Here is an 11,298-nt window from a genome sequence, read left to right as displayed (position 1 = left end):
CGGGGCATTACAGTTCCCTGTATCAGGTTCCTATAAATTCGATAAAGTGCTCGTCATTATTTTAGAACGTCACAATTCTCATCAGTGGGATTTTTTCAAGGAAAGCTGTGCTGAGAAAAATACTGTGGCTGCCTCCTTCTGAAAATAAATAGTGCCTGATTTTCTGAATTCAGTGCCTTCTCATTCTTTGACCTGAAACATGAAATCAGCTAAAGAAATCAGAGTAGTATCAGAACTGCTTATCCTGGGTCAGACTATCAAGAAGTACTGAAACTCTCAGATCAGTAAAGCTGGTCATACACGCTCGAATTTCAGCCAATTCCTGTTGAATCGTTAATGTGAGCCATTGGTGGCCTTGCAAGCACAAGACAAAGGTCAATTTAAAAATCAACTGAGGTAGGTGAACAAATTATCCAGTGAACAATGACTGCATCAGATGAGGTCACTGTTCGTGTATTCAGGCAGTCGCAAGTGCCGCAGCTACCTAAATAAAATAACCAGCAGTGGAGATTCAGCCATCCCTGCTGTTTAGAGTAGACGGGGGATTAATTGATCTTTCTCTTGTTCAGCCCATGGACTAGCTTATGTTAACCAGCATTTTCAAAAGCAGTTTTCCATAATTTATGCCTTCGACATAGATTTCCTTCAAATGATAAGCACAAAATAAATACACCTTATTCCCGTTAATAAATCTAGGAAAATAAAGTAAAGATTCCAAATTGCCAGTTTAGAGTTTCTCCTATTTTCTGATTTTATCAGCAGACATTTTCAAAATAAGTCACAACACACAAAATAGATGGAAACTCCTGGCATCCTTCTATATCTGTGGTGGTCAAGGTAATTAATGTAAAAGACCTCAGGGGCAACTCCTGGCATCACCAAACTGCTGCTCAAAATATTAATTTAGTGTAATGCTGCTCAAAATATTAATTTAGTGTAATGCTGCATCCATACTCTGTCTCTGTTGGCAACTAAGAACATGCTATAGGAGACAGTCATAGACTGGAGATGCATTACATGAGACTGCTAGAGGTCAATGCTATTACAGACCCTTTACAAATCAATGCACCCACACTTCTGCCACATAAAAGATCAGAAGACAAAAAAAAAATATATATATATATATATATATATATTTACAGTATATATAGGCAGCACGGAAAAAAATAAGATAGTTTGAGAGAAATGAACCAAACTATCTAACTACTAGGACGGTCTATTCTATAGAGTATTTTCCTTCACTGGCTTGAGTCAATACCAAATCATAAACCTCTGTCTGCAGGGGACTGGGCAACACAATCAGTTCTAATGGGGCGTACACACGGTCAGACTTTTCGTCTACAAAAGGCCGACGGACCAAATCCGGCGGACAATTCGATCGTGTGTGGGCTTCCCCGGACTTTCAGTGGACTTTTCCAGCCGCAAATCTGACGGACTTTAGATTTGAAACATGCTTCAAATCTTTACGTCGTAACTCCGCCGGACCCAGAAATCCGCTCGTCTGTATGCTAGTCCGACGGACAAAAACCCACGCTAGGGCAGCTATTGGCTACTGGCTATCAACTTCCTTATTTTAGTCCGGTGTACGTCATCATGTACGAATCCATCGGACTTTTGTGTGATCGTATGTAGGCAAGTCCGTTCGTTAGAAAGGCCGCCGCAAGTCCGCCAAAAGTCCGTCGAAAGTCTGTCGGACGGGCTGTCGGACTTTTGTAGCCGAAAAGTCCGACCGTGCGTACGCGGCATAAAGGGCAATATGCACCCCTTGGGCCATAGTTTGGGCACCAGAGATCTATATGTTCATGCTCTCAGACACCAATATCCTGCCATGACAAGCAACACACGGCACATCAGGAGTTCCTTTTCATAGTATGGAACTACAGGCCTTATGTCTCTACCCCATTTCCCCAAAGGGGTTTTCTTTCTGTTTAAGGTATAGATGCCAGTCAATTATACTTAATGCAGAGTTCTGGCCAAAAAAAAAAAAAAATTTAAAGTCAGCAGCTACGAATACTGCAGCTGCTGACTTTGAATAATCGGACACTAACCTGCCCCAGGGTCCAGTGATGCGGGGGAACGAAGCCCCGCTCGTCTTCCCCTCCTCTCTGCGGCACCGGCATTGTTACTGTGGGCGCCCGGCTGTGGCTTCACAGCCGGGCACACACTATGCGAGCCGCGCTGCGCGCTGTGACTGGCCAGGCAATCATCTGGGACTTGTGACGTGTCCCAGATGATTGCCAAGAGGGAGGGATGAACTTACTTCCAGCGCCGCGGTGCCCCGGGAGGAAGTGGGAGCAGCAACCCTCTCAAAAGAGGGTTTCCGCTCCCCCTCCCCCCCCCCCAAAAAAAATGACATGCCAAAGGTGGCATGTCAGGGGGTCACCATCCCTTAAAGCGGAAGTTCCATTTTTGGGTGGAACTCCACTTTAAAGTAGAACTATAGGCAAAATTTTTCTTTTCATTTTGGATAGAGTAAGAGAGGGTTATAACCCCTGTCAGATTTTTTTTTGCCACCTTTGTCCCATTGCAGGGATTTCCCTTCACTTCCTGTTCTATAGCCAAAGAGGAAGTGAGAGAAAACCCTGCAAATTAAGGGAATCTCTTGGTGACCCCCAGGTCACCAGAACTAGTGTCCCCATTGGAAGATTTCCCCTTTATTACTTTTCTGGGGACAACCCAAAATTTGGAATTTTCTTTTACTTCTAATTTCAATAATAATAATAAACAAGACAAATAGAGAGGGTGGATCTCCATAATGAGGGCACAGACAGCAATAAAAACTGACAGGGGTTGTAATCCCTCCCCACTCTATCCAAAACTCAAAAAAATGTTTGCTTTTAGTTATACTTTAAGGAATGTACGATCACTGAATGCAACAGCTAGCTAGGAACATAACAATTAATGGAGCCCTTTTATGAAGACTTCAGCCCTTAGTTCACCAGCATGGAATCTAGTATCTTGTCTAGCATCCAGAATGTGGACCTATACTACTTCAATTGTATAGAGGACAGGATATAACATGTACTGTAGGTATTCATGTAATGCAGGGGTCTTCAAACTACAGCCCTCCAGTTGTTCAGGAACTTCAATTCCCATCATGCCCAGTCAGGTCTGTGAATGTCAGAGTTTTGCAATGCCTCATGGGATGTGTAGTTCCGCAACAGCTGGAGGGCTGTAGTTTGGAGATCCCTGATGTAATGTATAGTATCTGCCCCACATTGACAAGGTTTCAAGGAAGCTGAATGGACACAAGGATACTTACTGTCCTGGCGCACCAGACCTTGCTGTATATACCGAATGTAAGTGAAGAAATTGCACACAGCTGTTATCTAGGAAGATACGGGAAAGTCAAGTAAGGACTGAAGCAGGCAAGTATGCTATATATTCAGAAAAAAATGTTTGAATTATGTGTATAAAGAATGATGCTGCGCTATAAATTAACTAAACTTAAACTAAAATAAATAAATACAATATTAAGTGTAGCTATGTGCTAGATAAAGTGACAAGTATATCAAAAAGTGATCAAGTCCAATAAGTGTGTGTATTCCATGCAATATACACACAACACAAAAGTGGCTAGTATCTCTTCTTTTGGTGCAAAAGACACACAAAAAATATTAGGTGACTTCTTTCTTCAGTGCAGTGACACCTCTGTGCTCGATGGCCTCTCACCTTACAGCTGTGGATTAACAGCATAATTGTTGGGCCTCCCATGGCTAGGGTGGACAATTCGATAGATCTCCCAACTGTGAAATTCCCAGGCAGTTCCTCCTAGCTCCCTCTGGGTAATGGTATTCCTAGATGGGGTCTCTCCACAGGATGGATATTCCTGAATCTTCTATATGGGTAATATGAAATGGGGGGGCCCGCAGGTAACTCCAATAGCATAGGTATGAAAGAAAGGGGGTACCCAGATAGTGTAGTATCGTTTTAAAACTTTTTTAATCAATAAAAGCAGCTGAAAATTGCTCACATTAGAAACAGCAAACAGTAGCCAAAACCACACGAGTGGAGAGCTTGTTCTCCCACGTCATTTCCAGAGTGCCTGTCAGAACCAATCCCGACGCGTATCATCACAGTCACATGACTTCATCAGGGGATAATGGATTAGCACACTGGAAGTCCTTAAAGTGATTGTAAAGGCTTGTTTTTTATTTTTTTTAATAACAAACATATCTTAAATACTTACCTACACTGTGCAGCTCATTTTGCACAGAGTGGCCCCGGCGTCCTCGCCGAGGGAAATACGGGGCTCAGGTAAGTAAAACAGGGGGAGGGCTAGGGGGCCAGTCACTGCTAGGTGTTTTTTCACCTTATGCATAAGATGCATTAAGGTGAAAAAACATGAGGGTTTACAACCCCTTTAAATACACTAATTGAAATGTATTTATGGTGGCCATTTTCTCGTAGTTCCCATAGGGTTATATGTACGGTGTATGGTGGCCATTTTCCCGAGGCTCCTATAGAGATATATTACGGCGGCCCTTTTCCTAGGGATTTTCTATTTTTACAATGGAACAGACATTTTCTTGAGGACCTTTGTATATAAACAAACGGTCGCCATTTTCCAAGGTTATCATAGCAAGCAGTAATATGTTATTAGAGCAGCTGCAATCGGCAGGTACATTTAAAACAAGAGCTATACTTTAAAAGTGGCAGGTGCATAAATCAATAATAACGTGAATTTGACAAAATAAAATAGAATAAAATATTCTAAAAATGATCGTGGGACACAGGAAAGGAATAGATCCAGGGACACCAGTTGCGATCCAACAAATATGAGATACACAAATGAGAGCAATGTATATCAGACCAGTATATAAACTGGAAATAATTCATAAACAAAGATGGATGAGCATAATATATTAGATGAAATATATTACCTAAAAATGGTACTGTAATCAACAAACAGCATTCTATAATATTCTATTCTATTTTATTTTTTAAAATTCACTTTATTACTGTTTTATGCACCTGCCACTTTTAAAATTTAGCTCTGGTTTGCTGATTGCGGCTATTCTAATAACATATTACTGCTTGCTATGATAACCTTTGAAAATGGCGACCGTTTGTTTATATACAAAGGTCCTCAAGAAAATGTCTGCTCCATTGTAAAAATAGAAAATCACTAGGAAAATGGCCACCATAATATATGTCTATAGGAGCCACGGGAAAATGGCCACTATACATATATCCCTAAGGGAACTAAGAGAAAATGGCCGCCAAACATACATTCCAATTAGTGTATTTAAGGACTTCCAGTGTGCTAGTCCAGTATCCCCTGATGAAGTCACGTGACTGTGACGATATGCATCGGGATTGGTTCTGACAGGCACACTGGATGTGACGTGGGAGTACGAGCTCGCCGCTCGTGGGGTTTTGGCTACTGTTTGCCTTTTTGTAATGTGAGTTATTTTCAGCTATTTTTATTGATTAAAAAAGTTTTAAAATGATACTACACTATCTGGGTACCCCCTTTCTTTCATACCCAGTGGCGGTGCGTCCATAAAGGTGCACAGGCGCCGCCACCTGTCTCCTGCCATCCCCCTCTAGCACCAATAGATAGATTCATGCATTGCAGGAATCTATCTATGACCACCGCTGCCACCCCCTTATCAGGCGCCCGGCCCCCTTTTGGGCGCAGGGCACCTGAATTACAGCGGCGGGGGGGTGTTTTTGAAGCACCTGATTGGAGCCATAGGCTCTAATAGGCGTCAAAAAAGGTGACCGGCAAGCGCTCACAGGTCACTCAGCTGTGTTAAAAAAGCAAATGAATATTCGCTTTCCTAACACTAAACCGCCTCTCCGCCAATCAGGTGCTTGGATCTGTTACCCGTGACCTGATTGGCTGAAACGACAGGCGCTGTGATTCGACACCAGGCATCCAATCATAGCAAAGGACAAGAAGGAGGACTGGGGAAGATATCGAGGAGCTGTCCCACCGAGACAGGTAACTGCAGACGGTAGGCGGGGGGCACACTGGCAGCATTTGATATGGCACAGTGGCTGCGTTTGATGGGGCACAGTGGGAGCAATTGATGGGCACAGTGGTGGCAATTGATGGGCACAGTGGCTGCAATTGATGGGCACAGTGGGAGCAATTGATGGGCACAGTGGCAGCAATTGATGGGCACAGTGGCGGCAATTGATGGGCACAGTGGTGGCAATTGATGGGCACCGTGGCTGCGTTTGATGGCACAGCGGCGGCAATTGATCGGCACAGTGGCTGCGTTTGATGGCACAGTGGCAGCAATTGATGGGCACAGTGGCGGCAATTGATGGGCACCGTGGCTGCGTTTGATGGCACAGTGGCTGCGTTTGATGGCACAGCGGCGGCAATTGATGGGCACAGCGGCGGCAATTGATGGGCACAGTGGCTGCGTTTGATGGCACAGTGGCTGCGTTTGATAGGCACAGTGGCGGCAATTGATGGGCACAGTGGCTGCATTTTATGGGGCACAGTGGCTGCGTTTGATAGGCACAGTGGCTGCATTTGATGGGCACAGTGGAGGCAATTGATGGGCACAGTGGCTGCATTTTATGGGGCACAGTGGCTGCATTTGATGGGCACAGTGGCGGCAATTGATGGGCACAGTGGCTGCATTTTATGGGGCACAGTGGCTGCATTTGATGGTACAGTGGCTGCGTTTGATGGGCACAGTGGTGGCAATTGATGGGCACAGTGGCTGCATTTTATGGGGCACAGTGGCTGCATTTGATGGCACAGTGGCGGCAATTGATGGGAACAGTGGCGGCGTTTGAAGGGCACAGTGGCTGCGTTTTATGGCACAGTGGCTGCGTTTGATGGCACAGTGGCGGCAATTGATGGTACAATGAGGCTGCAATTGATGGGGTTTTTTTCAGAATTTTTCAGTTAGTTTACGCCCCCCCAGGAATTTTGAGCACCAGCCGCCACTGTTCATACCTATGCTATTGCAGTTACCTGCGGGCACCCCCAGTTCATATTACCCATATAGAAGATTCAGGAATATCCACCCTGTGGAGAGACCCCATCTAGGAATACCATTACCCAGAGGGAGCTTAGAGGAACTGCCTGGGAATTTCACAGTCGGGAGATCTATTGAATTGTCCACCCTAGCCATGGGAGGCCCAACAATTATGTCTGCTTATGCTGTTAATCCACAGCTGTAAGGTGAGAGGCCATCGAGCACAGAGGTGTCACTGCACTGAAGAAAGAAGTCACCTAATATTTTTTTATTTCTTATTGGACTTGATCACTTTTTGATATACTTGTCTCTTTATCTAGCACATAGCTACACTTAATATTGTATTTATTTATTTTAGTTTAAGTTTAGTTAATTTATAGCACAGCGTCATTCTTTATACACATTTCTGTTTATGTCACAGACTAGCATATCGGTGCTTGCAGCTATCTAGTAAGGTTTAATTTAGTGATTGCGCGAGAGCACCTCACATATTTCAATGTTTGCATTATGATGCTTCCTTACACAAGTGAAAAAAAGAATCTTGAAGTACCCCACCTTTTTCATCATATTCCCATTCTTGGGCTTGGAATGTGAGGTACTACACAATTATTTGACTATCTGCTTTATATATTGCCTATTCATCCCTTTCTTCAAGCTGTTGAATTGTATTTACTGTATTCATCGGCGTATTACATGCACCTTATCTTTAAGAGGGAAGTTTCAGGAAAAAAACGTATTTTTTAAACAAACAACTTTGAAGCAAAATAAGGGTCAGTGCCCTTCAATGTAGCCTGATCAGTGCCCATCTGCAGCCTCCCCATCTCCCATCAATGCAGCCTGATCAATGCCCACCTGCAGCCTCAATGCAGCCTGATCAGTGCCCATCTGCAGCCCATCTCCCATCAATGCAGCCTGATTATAGCCCATTTTCGGCCTCAATGCTCATCTGCAGCCTCGCCATCTCTCATCAATGCAGCCTAAACAGTGCAGGAAATCACTGAGCCGTCATCCCCTTTTTACTCGGCTCTCTCTCGGCTCTTTCTCGGCAGTCACACACACAGTCCCGCCTCTGCCATCGGCATTGGACCAGCTCCTGTGATAGACAGAACACTGGTCCAATGCCGGTGGCGGAGGCGGGACTGTGTGATGTGAGAGCCGAGTAAACAGGGGATGACGGCTCGTTGAATTCCGACGGCGCTCGTCCAGCTCCTTCCCCTCCGAGGTACACTATCGGCGTATAACACGCACTCTTGATTTGCCCCTTATTTTCAGGGGGAAAAAGTGCATGTTATACGCCGATAAATACAGTACACTATGCCTGTCTCATATTGGAAGATGTACCTTGTACCCATAGATGTTTCTTTTTCTTTTTCCCTGCATTTTGATTGTTTTGGCAACTGCCTTTTTAGTTAAATATAAAGTTGAAAAAAAAAAAGAATCTCAAAGTTTCCTTCCCATGTCCAACACAAATACTTGCTTTCTGGACACATAAAAAGATGTGGCTATAGAACTTGAAAGGTTTAAAAACCTTGTTGGGCTTTGATTGTTACAAAGAATGGCACTAGAGCTTTTTTATTACTGTTATTACCAGTGTTGTCAAAGACCATCTTGTTGATCATACTAACTTGCTTCGGTTAGGCTGCTTGTAAATATCAGAAAACAACCCCAAAAGGAGAGAAGGTCTTCAGACACTTCCAACTATACAGGAAACAGGAATACAGCACCAAAGGTCTGAGAGTCCAAAGCAATGTTTTATCAAATGATCAGTAGAAAGAAAGCCAAGAATGTAAGCTCTAACGAGCAGGACCCTCTGATTAGAGATTCAATACCTAAGCCCTAATGAAAGGAGGGTGTCCGAACCCCTAAAAAAAGGTTGGTTTTCTTTCTACTAAGTAAAACATTGCTTTGGACCTTTGGTGTGGAAATCCTTTTTCCTGTATAGCTAGGTTTTATTTTATGTCTTTGTCCCACTGAGGGGATTTCACTTTACTTCCTGTCCAAGAGAGTAGACAGGTGAGCTAGTAGAAATGTTCCCACAGTGAGAACAAATCCCACCTTTGAAATTTGCCTTTGGAACAGCTATCCCTATTGGCAGATTTCTTCTTGCCTCCCTTGTCAGTAAAAGCTGCACTATTTAGGACAGGGGTGCTCAACCTTTTGAAAAGCAAGGGCCACTTAAGTGATTTGGTAACCGGTCATGGGTCACAATGAACTATGGGGTTTCACTGCCCCCCAAACAGCAAAAGGTAAACAAGCCCTTGTTATCCCAAGCCCCGTATATGGCTACTTTCACACTGATGCGCTGGAGTTTACCTGCAACGTGGGTGCAGCACAGTGCAACTGTGGCTTTTCTGCAGTTTAGTTGTGCTTTGCCATAGACTTTTATTACATCTTGCAGGTGTGGTGCACTTTCAGAAAGCACACCAAAACTCCTGCATTCAGGAGTCTTGGTGCGCTTTTTGCACACCAATCCAGCAGGATACAATACAAGTCTATGGTCAGTACAGATAACCCACAGGAAAGCTGCAGGTGCATTGCACTGCACCCACAGATCAGTATGAAAGTAGCCTAATAATCCCTTTTTAATATGCACATTGCAAAAGTATATGTGATGTTTAATACACTGACTTATTCCTCTTCCAGCTTCTGCGCCATGCACTCTGATGCTTTGGGATGATGGGTCAGCAACCCGTTGATCGCAATCTGGCCTTGCTGATCCACCACCCCAGAGCATGGGCATGCGTTTCCCTAGTTTCAGGTCATGGACCACATCAGAGGGCTCTGCAGGCCATGGGTTCAGCACCCCTGATTTAGGATCTTGCCTCACTTTATCCTGTTAACAAAGGCTTTAAAAAGCTTGTCCTATAGGTGAAATTACATAAAATGTCATGTGAAGCCAGAGGAGATCATACATTAGTAATACTTACCCTAGCTCTACAGGATGGTGAGATGAAGTAATAATTCCCAGAATCCCCCAGCTTAATACGATGGCGACACGAACGTGAAAGACCACTGAGGGCACATTTTCTGAAAAAAGTACATAATGGGCAATTATTAGATAACTATTTAGGATGCTCCTTTCGTTCAAAGCTGAAATAAGTATGGTTGCTATAAGGAGCATAACCCTATAAGGAGTATAACCCTCTAAATTCTTTTAAACGTGAAGGTGTTTTTAGTGGGAATATTTGTGAACTTCTATCAAATGCAATTGCATACTAAACTTTGTTACCTAAAATAAAAAGGACATCTGTCCATTGAGCTCAGCCCTAAAAAGGAAAACACATAAGTATTAACCCCAGCTGAGTTAAAGAAAGAAAAAAAAACATTGAAAGCTGTGGTCCAAATTTTGTTAAAGAAGAATAGATAGTTTTCAATAAAAAATGTAAATGTTTATATATTTGCTGAGTTTATTTGTTCAAGTAAACGTAAAAAATGTTTGCTTTTGGCATTACATTTTGCAAGGAATGGCATTTCATAAATGAAGCATAGAAAGAACTGTCATCGGCACACCAAGGATTCCTCAAGGGAGGGTCCACAGCTTTATTTATCAGGCAAGACGAAGGGGCCCTGCATGGCTCAGAAACGTTACCTTCTGTGTACTATGTGACCACGACAATAAAGCTTTGGACCTTCTTTGAGGATTTCTTGGTGTGCTGATGACAGTTCTTCTCTTGGATCGTTTAAGGTTCCCAGCCTGTAGTCATTGCAGCACCCATCATTAATGAATAGCCAATCAGGAAAGTGTGCATGGGGAATATTGTGTTTGGTTTCATAAATGAAGATCACATTCACTGTTCATTGGGGAAAATGTTTTAATCCTGTTCCTTCATATATTTTCGTCACTGCGGTTGAAAACTTACAGTGATTTGACCCCAACATTCTACTAGTTTATGGCTAGTTTAAGTTGTCTAAGTTTGATAGTCTGGATAAGCTGGAACATACTGTCTGTGGTTGACCCTTTGGGGTTGATTTACTAAAACTGGAGAGTGCAAAATCTGGTGCAGCTCTGCACTGAAACCAATCAGCTTCCAGGTTTTTGTGTCAAAGCTTATTTGAACAACCTGAACTTAGAAGCCGATTGGCTACCATGCACAGCTGCACCAGAATTTGCACAGATATGGACATGCTAACTACAAGAACCAGGTTCTGCTTTGAAGGGACAAAACTGCCCATCACTTAATATACAGGCACAAACCCTCCACTTCTCAGCTGCTTATCTATCCATGGATGAGCAGAGTTGTATTTGTTAATTTTTGTTTAACAAAATGTTTTTAACAAAAGATGTTGTAAAACTTTTTTGTAATCTGTTATATAGAGATATCAAGAAAATCAAGGCATGCATTGTAACCAA

The 11,298-nt window shown here is 43.2% G+C and overlaps 1 protein-coding gene across 4 annotated transcripts in view; it reads right to left on the bottom strand.

The window, feature by feature from the left end:
- Positions 1 to 11,298, bottom strand: part of RAB3IL1 (RAB3A interacting protein like 1) — an 82,199-nt gene that overhangs the window by 18,014 nt on the left and 52,887 nt on the right. For all 4 annotated transcript variants that reach the window (XM_073604610.1, XM_073604611.1, XM_073604612.1 and 1 more), the window contains 2 exons: positions 9,875 to 9,974; positions 3,263 to 3,329 (listed from right to left, as the gene is read on the bottom strand). In XM_073604610.1, coding sequence (XP_073460711.1) covers positions 3,263 to 3,329; positions 9,875 to 9,974 — 167 coding nt within the window. The remainder of the gene's footprint in view (positions 1 to 3,262; positions 3,330 to 9,874; positions 9,975 to 11,298) is intronic.

This window comes from Aquarana catesbeiana, linkage group LG11, assembly GCF_042186555.1.
Source record: "Aquarana catesbeiana isolate 2022-GZ linkage group LG11, ASM4218655v1, whole genome shotgun sequence".
In the NCBI taxonomy this organism is placed as follows: domain Eukaryota; kingdom Metazoa; phylum Chordata; class Amphibia; order Anura; family Ranidae; genus Aquarana; species Aquarana catesbeiana.
Note: the sequence above shows the minus strand (reverse complement) of the source record. Positions and strands in the feature narration are given on the sequence as shown.